At 51.8% G+C, this 14,870-nt stretch overlaps 1 protein-coding gene across 1 annotated transcript in view; it reads right to left on the bottom strand.

Annotated features, from left to right (window-relative positions):
• Positions 1-13,994, bottom strand: part of TGM3 (transglutaminase 3) — a 38,420-nt gene extending 24,426 nt beyond the window's left edge. The window contains exons 1-6 of the mRNA XM_032419957.1: positions 13,988-13,994; positions 12,576-12,637; positions 3,160-3,361; positions 2,531-2,773; positions 1,798-1,916; positions 299-427 (exon numbers count right to left, since the gene is read on the bottom strand). Of these exons, the coding sequence (XP_032275848.1) occupies positions 299-427; positions 1,798-1,916; positions 2,531-2,773; positions 3,160-3,361; positions 12,576-12,637; positions 13,988-13,994 (762 nt within the window). The remainder of the gene's footprint in view (positions 1-298; positions 428-1,797; positions 1,917-2,530; positions 2,774-3,159; positions 3,362-12,575; positions 12,638-13,987) is intronic.
• Between the last annotated feature and the right edge of the window lie 876 nt (positions 13,995-14,870).

Raw genomic sequence — 14,870 nt, 5'->3', positions numbered from 1 at the left:
AAGGGCAAGTTCCCTTATCTTCTGAGAAAGGCCTCAAGATAGAGTGGACAGGGCCCTGAAGCCTGGCAGGCCCGGGTCCAGCTCGGCCTCTGCTGTTCACTCACCAGGGGGTCGGAGGCAAGTGCTTTAATGTAGAGGAGTCTCATGCTCTGTGTGTGCGAAGTGGGATGGTCATAACCACCAACTACATTTTGTGCGGCTTCCATGAGATGACGTACGTAAGGAACACATGTACCTAACCCGTAGTTGAGTTCAATCTATGGTAACAACTGGTTATTATGGTTTTCCTATAACTCACCATTGCACTGAGCACTCGGCCGACGTATTTGGGGTCATTTCTGCGGGCCACATCAGTAGCAGGGTCACGGCGGAAATTCAGGCTGTGATCCAGGATCGAGAGGCAAATGTCCAGAATGCCTTGTTCGAACTGTTCGAAATGGGACCATAGGTGATGGTGAAAGAAATGACATGGAGTGTTGGCTAATTAAGGGTATAGGAGCTAAGCGGCCGAGAACCACAGGAACGACCCGGGGTCTTCCACTCTGTGGCCCCCCGGGACAGAGAGCTCCCGAGGAGTAGCCGCCCAGCCTCTAAGCCGCAAATTCAGCCAGAGCCCTGGCTATCCACCAGGCCCTCTGTCGAGGTCCCTAAACTGAAGGAGACTCCCTCACTCTCGTGGCCTTGGGAGCAAATCTCTTAGCCTGCCTGGTCCTCGATTTCTCCATCTGTATAAATAGGGGATCAGGCCAAGCTCATCTCAAAGTTTCCATCTGACTCCATGGTCTTGAGCATATTATTTAGACTTCTGGGAAACTAATCATAAAGATAAAATATCCCACTGAAAGAAGATTTTGAAGCCATTTTCCCAAAATAAGACTTATTTTTAGTCACTGCTTCTCAAATGGAGAAGGCTCCGCTTTCTCCTGCCTTAGGGTCTTTGCATGTGCTGTTCCTTCTGCCTTTGATGCTTTTCCCCAAGACATCTATTTAATTCCCCTGCCCTCCTTCAGGTTTCTGATTAAAAGTTCTGATTGAAAGAGAGGCTTTTGCAGACCACGCCATCAAAATTAGCCTCCCTTTCACCCTGAGGTGCACTGCATGCCCTTACACATTTTTTTTTTCTTTTTTCTTCTTTCCAATGAAACTTGGCCCAAAAATTCCAACATATAAAATATATAGCTGACTTGCTCTGGTTGACTACAGATCGGGATCTGGAGGCCCATGCTCTGCCCATCCCCTCCTGGATATCCAAGGCACCCCACCCACCCTAATATCTTCATTTATATGCTGGAAAGAAGGAGAGGTGGAGGGAATCCCTGAATGTTTTCTAGGAGCTCTGTGGATTCAGATGGGGGGGTCACAGTAACGAAGGACCAGGAGGCTATGGCTTTGAGAGGCCAAATGCTCCTACCAGGGAAGTTCTGTCGCATTCTTACATGGAATGAATAACAGAAAGTACACTATTATCCCAAGTGGCTCTTCTAGGCCTTATCCTCAACTGGGTATCATGGTACCAATAAAAACCCCATTGTATTGATTTAGTTATATATTTGTTTTGTCCACTAGAGGGTGAGTCCCTCAAAGAGGAAAATGTGTCTTATCTGTCTTCTGGGTGCAGAAGTGTGCAGCTGGGGCCTGGCACATAGTAGGTGGTCAGTAAATGTCTTCTGAATAAGTGAATGAATAGAAAGAAGGGCAGGCAAATAGAGTTGGGAACTTCCACCTCTCTGCAGGGCCAGCCACAGAGCTTCTTGGGTAATAGGAACAGTATCCCCAACCTCCTTATGACCCTTTTACCTGTCCGAAGTTCCAGCCAACCATGCCGATTCGATTCGTGTTCCCCACATAGATGATGCCGGCATCCTCCTGAACGTACTCCTCTCTCTCAGCATGGTTACTCATAAAGACATCATCCTCTGTTTGATACAAAAATCAGATGTCATGAACTAGAATCTTACAGAGGACTATAGAAACCGGTCTTCCTCCCATTCCTGAGGACCGGCTTAGTGGCTGGAGCAAACCATACCTGCAGCCCTTCCCTCAACCTCCACTAAGGAATGAAGCCTTGAACTCTAATGCTTCCAACTCATATTGTGGCAACTATGAACTTGAAGAAGCCGGGATGACCTGAGGGTCTGAAAGTGAGACCCTAGGAATGAAATACTTGCTCCTTCAGGTGGGAAGCTGTCTCCATGCTATGGAATTGTACTGTGGTCACTGTCCCTTATAGTTATACCATATTATGCACTTTGTAAAAGCTCATGAGATCCCCACAATAGCTCCAGAGGAAATAGCAGGGTTTCCATTTAATGGTAAGGAATTTGAAGCTCAGAAGGATAGACTGCCCAGACTTACAGAGCTGGTTAGGTGGCAGAGCTGGACTCAGATCTATGGCTTCTGACTCCTAGCCTCTATGCTCTTTCCATAGCCCACACACTTCCCCTAATCAAACTTGAGCCTGTAAAAATCATCTCCTTTCCATCGGTACTGCTTAGCTGATGGCCGCGAGTGTGGTTGGTTAGGTGCCTACCTGGCAACCAGGGGTTAAAGAGCAATATGAACATCCCAAGTTTCAGACTGAAGTCTCTGCCCTGGGAGGAGATCTCACTGCTCAGTGTGTACCATCCTACAGGTGCACTGACAGGACTAGAGATGGAGATGGTCAGAATATTGTCCTGTTCAGACACGAGCTGGGCACTCCAGCCCCCACGACTTGTCCCACTGGAGAGTGGAAACACAGCCTTTGTCCCGGCCGACTCTGAGGGGTACGGCCCTGTAAAAGAAGACAGAGAAAAAAAAAAATAAAAGAAGACAGAGGACAATGGGAACCAAGGAGTGCCAGCCAGACTGCGGGGAAAGATCCAATCCTGGTACAACCGCAGGGGCGCTTTGGGGGGACATCATCCACAGAAGTACCACATGATGACACGGGAAGCAACCAGAGAGACCAGGTAGGCCAAATCTCTCTGGACTTGAATAGTAGGACTCTCGGGCTTATAGACAGGCAGGAACTAGCCCAAGGTCACACCAAGTCAACGGCAGGGCTGGGTTGGAGCCCAGCGCCTAGTGACCCCAATGTCACACCACCACCCCTTGGGTGGACAGCCCCAAGGGCTGCTCAGGTGTGTGTGTTTGTGGGGGGGAGTGGTGAGCAGATACCTGTGGAGACGATAAAGCCCAGTCTTTCTCCATTGTCAGGACTTCGGTTCAAGCCCAATGAGAAATTGAAGGATTGGCCTCTCCGCAAGATGAGTTCCTGGCTGGAGAACCTGTCTGTGTGATGTGCCTGCCGGTTGGAGGTCGCCTGCCAGTTAATGGTCTGCGGTTCTAAAGCTGTAAGACAGAGGGGGGACCTGAGGTCCTGGAAGGCAAGGGATGGTGGCGTGGGGGCAATTACCAAAAGGACAGCTTTTGGGTGGGGCTGGTTGGGGAAGAGCCAGACTTCTAGGAAGAAGCACATTAAAATGCAGAGACCTTGACTGAGCATAACAAGCACTTCATAACCTGTTCCCCATGCTGCCCGTCCAGGCAGCTGAACCTCTGCGCACACTACCCCTGAGACTTTCTTCCCCTCCACTTGGTCACCTGTCACTCAGCTTTAAGGCCCCAAGGCCACGTGCTCAGCGTAGCTTCACCCAACCAGCCAGGAGAACCATGCAACCAGTTCTGTGTAAGCACATTCTGTCGCTTCAGCATCATTACTTTGGTGGGGGCGGGGGGATCAGACTGACCCGGGAGGAGGCTGTGTCTCTCAAATCCACCACCCACCAAGGGAAAACTTGCTTGCTTTTTCCCTTTGCACCTTCCCAGACACCAGGTGCTTTTTACCCACTCCAGGATCCAGCAAGTGCTTATTCGTATATTCTTTACTTTCTCTAGCTGTGCACCCCCTGGGTGTGGGATGGGCCTCTTCTGCTGGCTGGTGGGGGCGTGGCATGACACTGAGAAGCATTTCTAGGCCAAGAGATGGGGCAGTCACTGACCTGGAGGGGACTTTCAGAGGCTCACTGGCAAGAGTGGTATATAGGGACCAGTCAAAGCCCCATGAGACCTTTGGATAAGACCCTGGGGACAAATACCTCGAACCTCCCCCTCCCCGGTCCCAGATTCTTCTTATGTGATTGTGGAGCTAAACCGAGAAGGGTTTATGATGGATGCTGTGATGTATAAGGAGGGTAGCTTAGCTCAACCTTCTGAGAAACGTTATTCCTTCAAGTTGCATTTGAGATGTTCTATCATCCTTCTCCTGCAGACCCAACCGGTTTCTGGCTTTATGATGGGAGTGTGGTGACACGTCCCAATGCCGGGCACAATTTTTTTTTTATATGTGTCTGCCTCTCTCCATCAGAATGTGCCTTCTTGATCTTCATATTTTGATGCGTAGCACATTGCTTGATTGTGTTAGGACAAACAGATAGACAAATGGATGAAGGAATAAATGAACAAATAGAGACTCATCATGCAATGACCATCATGACTACAGCTCAAAATTTAGTCCATAAGGAAAGGTGAGTATGGGGCATTCATTCAATAAACATATACAGAGCATTTTTTATTTGTAGGACACTACATCAGGTGTAATGTTGGAGGTGTAAAACTGTATGAAAAGTGGTTTTAACCCTCAAAGAGCTTCAGCCATGGGTAAGACAAGTGGGAATGAATGATGTAATGGGGTAAGTCCACTGTCCAGAGTAAAAGGTGCCTAGGAGATGCAGGCAGAAAAGAATCCCTCTCAGTTGTAGGGATCAGAAAAAGTTTCATTGAAAATGTCGGGTCTTCGGGGCACCTGGGTGGCTCAGTCGTTAAGCGTCTGCCTTCGGCTCAGGTCATGATCCCAGGGTCCTGGGATCGAGTCCCACATCGGGCTCCCTGCTTGGTGGGGAGTCTGCTTCTCCCTCTCCCTCTGCCTCTGCTTGTGTGCTCTCTCTCTCCTTCTCTTTCAAATAAATAAATAAAATCTTTAAAAAAAAAAAAAAGAAAATGTCGGGTCTTGAAGAGAATTTTGTTAGATGCAGAGGCAGCAGCCTGCATCCCAGAAGATTCCTGAGGCAGGGCAAGCAGGTGTGTTGTTTGGCTAGCCCAGTGGCTCTGCACGCAAGAGAAAGGTGAGGTGGCAGAGAGTGGGGCTCTAGGGCAGGCCCGGGGCTGGGGGCTCCCACCCAAGCAGTGGGGGAGATGGGCAAAGGCTCCTCATAGATTCTCTCTCAGGAGAAATGCAGACTGTTTGGGGTGGTGAGCCAAAGACTGCTGCTGGAGAGGGGGTTCAGGAAGTGTTCTTGCCACCCGCTCAGGGTACGAAAGATTCATTCACTCACATCTGCCATTCACTCATTCATTCATTCATTCATTCAACAGAGAAGTATTGAAAGAATAAAGTGATAAGCTTTTGCACAAACTCAGGGAAATGAAAGGATTCATGCAATCAACAAGTATCTATTGAATAAAGGGAGAGCAGAAAGAAGATGAACGTTCCTGTACATAAATACTGAATGACAGCCCAGATCTGAGACACTCTATACACCCCCGTATAACTGGGCAAACACTGAGCTCTATATGGCTTGTATAGAGCTAGCTTGTTAGTTGCTTGGTCTTTCTAGGGCAATGGTCCCATCGTTTTAAACCCGTTTCCTACCAACTTGCTTACTACCTACCGCGCATCCCCACCAGCTGCGATCTGGTAGAGCTTTACTCTCTGTCTTGTTTTAGAAAAAAGAAGAGCCTTGAGGAACATGTAGCTTCAGATCATATGAGTCTCCAGAGATTCCTCACCCCCCTCCCAAACCCAAAAGGAAGCATGCTTTTCTCCTCCAGGTGCAGCTCGCTACTTTAGACCATGAACTTTTTGAGAGCAGAACGTATGTCCCCAGATAGCCCTCTACCAAGCACAGGGGTAAGGAAAGAGGGGTTCCATGTCTGTAGCTTGCATCTGCCTCCCCTCCTTCTTTGCGCCACCGGGGGTTATGCACTATTTGCTGAGTCCCTGGTAGGGTTCTCCCTTTCATCTCAGAAACCAATGGCTTGTTTGTAGGGAACATGACAAAGAAAAGGCTGAGCTGCAGGTACTTGGCTGCAGAGATCCCGGAAGGAGATGAGGAGCACTGTGCATGCCCCAGGAGGTGAGGCCTCGCTCAGAGTGACTGTGATGGTCATCTCTGCATTTCCTGACCCCAAGCATGAGCCATGGCACAAAGGAGCCAAGCTCCCCATGAGGGCTTGTGGGATACACAAGGCTTCTCTGAGCTGGAAGGTGAGGGGAAGCAGGCCTCACATTTGACATCAGTCTACTGCATGTCAACTGCTGTTAACAATATACAGAGCACTTTGCATACATCACGGCTGGAATCCTTATACAAATTGGAAACTGATGCTCAAGGAGATAAATGTCTTATTTGAGGTCTACCTAGTAACCGGCAGAGCCAGGTTCTGAACCCAGGTCTTACTGGCACTCTCCTGTTGCCGTGGTCCCCAGTTCTCTGCCTGGAAGGGAGACCCATGTAGGACCTTCAGTCTAGAAGTTACCCAGGTGGTGAGGGGACCTCACTATACATTATCCTCCCTGCTGCCGTTTGTATTCTGACAAAGAGGAGAGAGGGAGCATCTGGAAGAGAAGCGTCTTCCAAAAGGGCATTCATTCTACGTGGGAGGTGGATAAAAGGGGAGCAGCCTATCCCTGCATCCCTGAGTGGACCGGTAGGTTGAATGCAAGCTCATAAAGCCTCTGGTGTGGTTTCGGAGAACTTTCCCCTTCCACAGCTGTCCCCTTCAGTCACTGTCCTGTCTCTGAACCCTAGGATTGGCTTTGCCAGCCCCCAAATCAAGGATCTGATGATCCTGTCCGTGGATTTCCTAGTTTCCTTTGCCCCCCCCACCCCTTGACAGAACATTAATTACAGCCCCCTCTGCCTGAGTATAAGGGAAGGGAAGAGTAGGGAAGGGCAGGGAGAGGGGGAGGACAGGAGAAGTAAGGTTCTTCTCGAGTTTACAACCTCATGGACATTTATGAGGCTCAGAGCTATATTCTGCTCCAGTCTGGAAGGAAGGAAGGGAGGAAGGGAGAGTTGCATGACTCCTACAATTGACTTACGAACATACACTCTTAAAAAACATCAGAGGGAAAGAAACCATGGAGACAGATGATATACTCACACCCTGATTCTGGATGTGAGCACATGGAGGCCCGGAGGGTGGCTTGCCCACAGTGGGACATCTCTGGGACTCTCATCCCAGTGTTCTCATGTTTCCATGCCACCTCCTTGAGTTACTGCTTAACTCCAGGGTCAGGCCTGGGGCAATTACCCCAATTCTTCTATTCTGAGAATATCAGTGCCACCAGCAGTCCCAACGTGGTAGAGACTACTAAGCGTCTATCTCGATAGTCCCTCGCCCCTTCTTTCTTAGTAATAAAAGGCCCTATATAACTGGGCACTGCATTTTCCAGGCTCCCCTGCAGCTGGCGGGGGGGGGGGGGGGGGGGGGGGCGGGTGGTGGTCACGTGAATGAGTTCCGGCCAATGGCCTGTAGGCAGAAGTTATACAGCTGCCAGGAAACCTCTTTTTTTTCCCCCCTTAATTGAGCTAAAATTCACAGAACATACAATTTACCATTTTAGCCATTTTAAAGTGTACAATTCAGTGGTGTGTAGTACGTTCACCATGTTGGGAAACTATCACCATGGTCTGGTTTCAGATCTGCTCATCATGCCCGTTAGCAGTCATTCCCCATTCCCCCTTGGCAACCACGAACCTGCTTTCTGTTCCCATGGGTTTGCCTATTCTGGACATTTCATATGGAAGGAGTCACACAGCTCTGTGGCCTTCAAGATTGGTTTCTTTCACTTAGCATAATGTTTTCAAGGTTCATCCATGTGACAGCATTTATCAGTTCATTCCTGCTTATGGCTGCATAATATTCTGTTATATGGCTGTAGCCTATTTTGTTTACCCATTCATCCACTGAGAGACATCTGGGTTGTTTCTACCTTTTGGCTCTTGTGAAGAGTGTCGCTAGGAATGTGCTTATGCCAGTATTCGTTTGAATACCTGTTTTTAATTCTTTTGAGGAAACCTCTTTTTAAAAATGGTTGGCAAACCATTAAGAATCTGCTTACCTCCCTCTTCTTCCATCCTGCTGCCTGGAGTGTGGGTGTGATGTGGACAGAGGCCATCTGAGACCATGCAGGGCCATCCCCTGGGGATGGCAGAACAGCAGCCTGGACAGAGTCAGGCTGCTGCCTTACCCACCCAGAAGGGCCCACATCTAGACCTATTGTTTAAGACAGAAGCAAGCTTCTGTCTTGTTTCTCTAAGCCATTGTTATTTGCGAGTTCACTGTCATTCATAACCAAGCCCAATCCCATATTTCTGAAATGTAACTCCCACCCACTCATTCTGTGGTCCACGTTTGGCAGAGATAACATGAGAAGCACAGAACAGATTCCCGGTCTCTCAATCTTCATCAGCCTGGCTCTGTAACTGAATCACCGGCCACAGACAGGGGTTGCCCCCCTTGTGTCTGGGGTTTGCACGTGTCCTATTTCCAGGAGGACCGCACCATCCGGTGCCGGCAGGTGGGCCGGCATGATAACTGATACTCCAATGGCTGGGTCTTCCCCACCTGCCCAGACCCTAGTCCCCATCTCCCCTCCCTAGACAGATTTTTATCTTACAGGTTTCTAGAGCTATTTGGGGCTGATAGATATACTAAAAATCATCTAGCCAAGTGTCTTCAAGCGTTTTGTTAGAAACCACATTAAAAAATTAGAGTGTTTAAATACATGGGTCTATAACAGAATTTCACTGATATTTTCTCTTCTACTTCTTCCTCTTCTTCTTCTTTTTTTTTTGATCGCTGGTCACAATCCACTAAACTGATTTTACAATCTAACGAGTGACAACTGGCAGCTTGAAAAACAGCGATGTAATCCAATATTCCCATACTATAGGAAGAACACTGAACCTCCAAAAGGTTACAGAGTAGTTTGGAAGCAGAGCGTGGCCCAGAAACCAGGTCTGGAATTCTGGTCACTGAGGGGCTGTGAGCCATTCCCAATTCCCCCTCTTCTCCCCGCCGCTCCCCTCCGGGCACCTGGGACCCCTAGCTCCTGGCCAGCCCCGCATTGGCCCCAGGCACACAGGGCTTTCCTCTCAGATCTCAGCTCTCTTGAGCCTGGGGAGTTTCCCTTTGTCCTTCCCCCACGTTCAGACATGTTTGATCCCTGTGCAGCATGGCCGGGGGAGGGGTGGTGGTAGAGTTTCTTGGCACCCAGGTGGTGGGGAAGATGGGGTTCCATTGGCAGCTGAGTGAGAGCCTAGCAAGGTCCCCTGGGGTCATGAGGAATGAACCCTGGACTGTTGTTCTGAAGGGGTGAGGGGCCTCAGGCGAGCTCTCCACATCTCTGAGCGGTGCTCTCTCCATCTGTAGAAGGGCACAGTGAGACCGGAACGTCCTCCCTGGTAGGGTTATTATCGGGATCCCATCACTAGAGCCTGGGCCCCCAGAGGTGAGGGCGGGGAGGACAAATCCCTTATTATTATCGCACACATAATGCCAATAGCAGCAAAGGATAGAGGAGGGTTTGAGCTTCTTTCCTGGCTGCTATTGAGAACCTCAGACGCACTAGGCACGGTGCATCTTACCTGCATTATGTCCCTCAATAGTGACAAAAACCCTACGATGTCATTATCCCCATGTCTCGGATGAGAGATTTGAAAGTCCAGTCAGGTGACGTCACTTGCCAAATAACATGCTCAGGCAGAGCCTGGACCCAAGCCCAGGCTGGAAGCCAGTTTTGCTTGACCACACATGACTCCTAGCTGCCACCCGGTAGCCAATCAAGGGGACTGTGGAGTCAATGACTTGGGCACAGTTCCAGGAAGCTGTCATGGAGAAGGGGCCACCCGTAGCCTACTCCCTGCCTTGATGTTACATGGTCAGGGGGAGGGGAAAGAAGAAGGACTCCGTGGCCCCTTCACTTCCAAAGAGAGGTCAGAAGCTCCTGACCCAGGGGTTCTCCACCCTGGCTGCACATAAGAATCGCCTGCAGAGTGTTCTATTGGCCTGAGCCCCTTCCTAGACTGACTCAATTAGCGTCTCAGGCATAGGTCAGCATTGGTGAGTTTTTTTTTTTTTTTTTTTTTTTTTCTGTTGTTTTAAACTTGCCCGGTGATTCTAATAGGCAGGCGGGACTGAGAATCCCTCCCTTAGGCTTATTCACCATTTAGCACACATCAGCACCCTCTCCTGCCAACTGTCTCGCCTGAGCCACACGGCTGCTCTGGGAGGGAGGTGGGGGGAATCACAGGCTCCTGTTCACGGAGGAGGAAACTAAGCTAAGAGCAGGGAAGGCAGACGCCTTCTGAACCCATCCCTCAGCCACTACGAGAAACCCTGGGGCCTTGTTCCCTCCACTCCTAAGCGATAAGGAAAAGAATTTCCTACTTCGCCTCACACCCCAGGCCGGCATGCGGGCCCTGGGGAGCACGATTGCCCCATGTGTGGAGTGCAGCCCAGCAAGGTGGAGACAGATGGAGAGATTATGGGAGGTGAAGAGAAACAGCACACAGACAAGAACTGGGGACTTGAGAGGGGCTGGTGAGGGGGCCAGAGGGGGAGAGGGTCCTGGGAAGTCCTCCTTGATTAAAAAATGGACTTCATCTCATGGGGTTTTCTTCAGACCCCAAGGCAATGAGAGAAGAGGTTCACGAAAGAAGTTTCCAAGTAATAATAAAATATGTGGCTTGAGCACCTATGAAGCGGATACCAAAAGAGCCCCATTTTATTTTATTTTATTTTAGACTTATTTATTTATTTTGGAGAGATCGAGAGATAGCACGAGTAGGGGGACAGGCAGAGGGAGAGAGAGGATCCTGAAGCAGACGCCCCACTAAGGGCGGAGCCCGACACAGGGCTCGATCCCACGATCCTGAGATCATGACCTGAGCCGAAATCAAGAGTCGGACACTTAACTGCCGGAGCCACCCAGGTGCCCCTAAAGCAGCCCCATTTTAGAGATGCGGAACCTGAGACACGGGGTTAAGTAGCCTGCCCACGGTCACTCAGCTGGTAGGGGCACATCTGTGGATGCGCACGTGTAACCCTGGGGCTGTTCTACCTCCGCATGGAATCCTAGGCAGCAAAAGTGGAACCCTGGGCAGCCCTCACCCGCAGGGGGATGCAGCTGCTGGCCGGTCTGGGTCCAGGGAACAGGGACCAGGGGCTGCCCCAGGCGACAGGAAGCTGGGCGGGGGGCTGAGCCAGAGAAGGGGCAGCTTATTCTCATTCACCCGCTGAGCCCCTGAGCCCCTGAGCCCCTGAGCCCCTGAGCCCGCAGGGGCGATGTGCCTGCAGAGGGAGCCTAGGTGTCACTCTGGTCCAGGGGGCTGAGACAGGAAGCCAGGGTCCCCCTTCTCGTGAGGCGAGCCCTGCACACTCCTGGGTTTACAGAAGGGGGGCAGGACCCCAGGAGGAATTCCTGGCTGCTTCTATAGCAGAAAGAGCCGCCAGTGTCCCAGCTCCAAGGAAAAATGTGTTGGGGCCGACCCACAGCCCAGAATGGCACGGGTCCTCGGCAGATGGGGCACGAGCCCAGGGAAGCTCTGTGCTCTGCGCGGGAAAGTAGCTGGCAAGAAAAGCTCACCGCCCCAGGGGGACCGAGGGTTAGTCCCCAGAACAGAGGTCCTGGCCGCCCGCAGGTGTGGACCCTGAGGACTCTGCCTCTGACCCAGGGCCCCCAAGTCCTTTGGGGGTGGGGAACAAGGCTCCCCCTCCAGGGTGGGCTCCAGGACGCTGCACCACTTCGTGCAGAGCATGGCCAGCCAGGCCTTCCTCTGCCACCGTCGTCCCCACCACCGTCCCCACCACCGTCCAGGCTCCTCCCTCCAGCGGGAGTGGAATACCTGAGCCCCTGCTGATTCCAACTAGACCTCACACCTGCCAACCCACCCACATTCATTTTCCTGTTCCCTGTGCCTGAAACACTCCTCACCGCACGAGGCTCCTGACCACGCCTAACTCACCATCCGTGACCAAATGCCATCCGCTTCCCAGGGCCTCCCCCAGCCCAAACCCTGGCTGAGCTTAATGTCCTCCTCCCGCCGGCCCCCACAGTGCTGGGTTTGGATTTGCAATGCAGCCTAATGACAGTCCGCCTTGCGGGTCACTTGCCGGTGAACTGGTGTTTCCAAGCACGGTCAGGCTGTGAGCTCACTGAGGGCAGAGACTCCAGCTCCGGTGGCTGGGTCCCCCACTGCACCTGCCGTGCCTCCTTTCCCTGGCTGTCCTATGCGTAAAATTCATTTATTCAAGAAACTTCTTCTGAGCACTGCCTGGCTGAGTGACTTGGTGCTGAGCTAGGAACTGCATGCGTGACAACGTGACAAATCCAAGGGAATGAAGGTATCCACCTGTCTCTCCCCTGCCTTTTGAAAAATTGAATTTTTTTCCTAACTGGCTAGTGTCTACATTCTGTCGTGACCTGAGGACATCTCTGGTTGATTTAGATGTTGAGCTCTTAGAGCTCAGAGTCTCCATGAGTCACGGGCATTGACACGCTGCGTGCGGCTGTGAGGTGGTCTCACGGCGGGCGGGCTATTGGGGGGTCCCTGCAGGGCCTGCGGAGTGATGGCCGTGCGCTCGCCCCCTGGGGTGAGCACATGCTGGGGCCCAGGCTCCCTGCCCCCGGTTTCCTCTCATGGCGAGAGCGGTCAATACCAGAAGGAGCCCGGAGTCTGTCTACTCAGGCCTTGCATCTTGCAAACGGGAACCTGGGGCATGGTGATGTCAAGAAACACAAAGGCAGTTGGGAAGAGAGCTCAAAGGAGAAACCAAGGTCAGTACTGTTTTCCCGCGTCCCAGATGTCACACGTGCTCATCTCTGAGCTCAGCTCTGGTAACAGGACAGAGTGGAAAGGGCACTGTTGGGACCTCATCTGGACTCTGCTCCCAACTTCCTATGTGACCCCGGCAAGCCTGCCCACCTGGAGGAATGGAGATGGCCTAGGTCACGCTGACATCCCCTCGTGCTACAGTGTGTAGGGTCCAGAGCTCTTGTTAGCAAGCCGGCGCGAATGCATGTTCACAGGAGCAAACGGGGGACAGGGGAGGGGCTCGTGTTTGCAGCCACCCTGCCCTGGGCTTTGGGATTACCCAAGTAACCAGCATTCGCCTTTTGCATCATGCTGAAGGGTTTCTTTGGCAAACCTTCCCGAGGTCCTAACGACCATTCACGATATTTTACAGGTTTGACTCATGCCCTGTTTGGGTTTGGCGTCCCAGTCAACCCACGAGGCTGAGCACCCCTGACAGGCAATAATTAGCACGCTGCCCGGCAGGGGCACCGACTAACGAGAGCCCAGATCCTCAGCAGTGACCACAGGGCCAAAGAACCCGTACTCCCCGTAGCTCTTTCTCACCCCCTTCCCCGGTGCTGCTCGAAGGGACGGCCTCACGGCACACCTGCTCCTTCTGCCACGGGAGGTTTCAGCTCATCAAGTCACTTTCAAAGAGCCTGCGGTGCTTCCGGATGTGTGGTTTACTTAGGAGCATTCCAGCTGTGCTAATGATTTTTTTTTAAATCAACTTACATGCTGTCACTCTCGCTCTCCCTTGTAGCGCTGAGATGTGCTTTCCTTTGCCTACGTTCCTGACAGCTGGAACAATTGCACTGAGAAACAGGGGAAGCAGGGCTCAGCCGGCTTGAAAAGGCCAGACGTGTCCATCTGTCTAAGGGACGTGACATCCAGCTGGGTGGAATACCTGGCCATTACTCAGGACTACATTCCAAACATGTCCTACCCCCGGAATCGCACTGGAGGGATGAGGCAGCCCCTGAGAAAGAGGCGCCCGTGAATACACCATCCTTCAGTACTAAGATCTGGCCTTCAGAGCCCCCCGGGGCAGATGTCCCAAGCCAAACACGGGCCTCTCAGGCTGGCCCGGGAGAAGCTTGGGCTTCCAGCAGGGACCTGGAGGGAAGATGCCATGCACTCACCCGTCATGTTCGCCTTCCTCTGCCTCTTCTGTGGGAATGGCACGGACAGATGGACAGAAGGTGTGGGGAGATGGCTGGGGATGTCCTTACCATTTATAGCAGCCTCTCCTACACACCTAATTAGAATTCTAATGAGGTGGGCGAGGCACCAGGTCATTCCTGTAGTGCCTGTAAACGTTTCCCTTACGACATATTTGTCACCCAATGGAAGGTCATCCTGCTTGTGCAAGACCAGCTTGGGCAGAAGAAGGGAGATAAGAAATGCCAGGGGTTCGCTTTTGTGATTTTTTTTCGAAGATGAACTTCCTGGATTGCAGAGATGAGGAAATGATGTCATGCTTTTCTCAAAGGACCTTGCCCAGAGCTTGTGCTAAGAAGTCCTCTGGGGGGGGGGGGGGTCAAATGGATGTTTCTACAGAATCCAGGAGCAGAAAACGGCGCGGTCCTTTCTCCACGTACACAGTGTTGGTGTTTTCTGCTTGCACAGGAGCTAAGAGACGCTCTACACGGCCGGCTCGTTGAGGTTGCGGTGCTGCGGAAAGAGCGCTTGGGTGGGAGCTTGAAGCAGTGGGTTCTGACGCAAGCAGGGCCCTGGGCCATCACTGAACCTCAAAGCCTTGGAAGACCCCCAGTGAACCGGCGGGGGGGTCATTGTGTCCACCCTTCTCCGCTCCCTAAGTGCTGGGAACAATCAAATGAGGTGGTACAAGTGTGAAGTGCACGGATGTGGACTGTAACGGAGTAAATCCAGACCGAGGGGAGACTGTTCTTTCTAAAGAGGCAGCCGGGACAGCCACAGAGCTAGTTGTGGTGACACGGTTTCATCCCGGTTCTGCCCCACGGTCTCTGCAGGAGGGAGGGTAGGTCATGGTCGCTCTCTGAG

This window comes from Phoca vitulina, unplaced genomic scaffold (genome assembly GCF_004348235.1).
Source record: "Phoca vitulina isolate PV1807 unplaced genomic scaffold, GSC_HSeal_1.0 scaffold22, whole genome shotgun sequence".
In the NCBI taxonomy this organism is placed as follows: Eukaryota; Metazoa; Chordata; class Mammalia; order Carnivora; family Phocidae; genus Phoca; species Phoca vitulina.
This window is presented reverse-complemented; position numbering and strand designations above follow the sequence as displayed.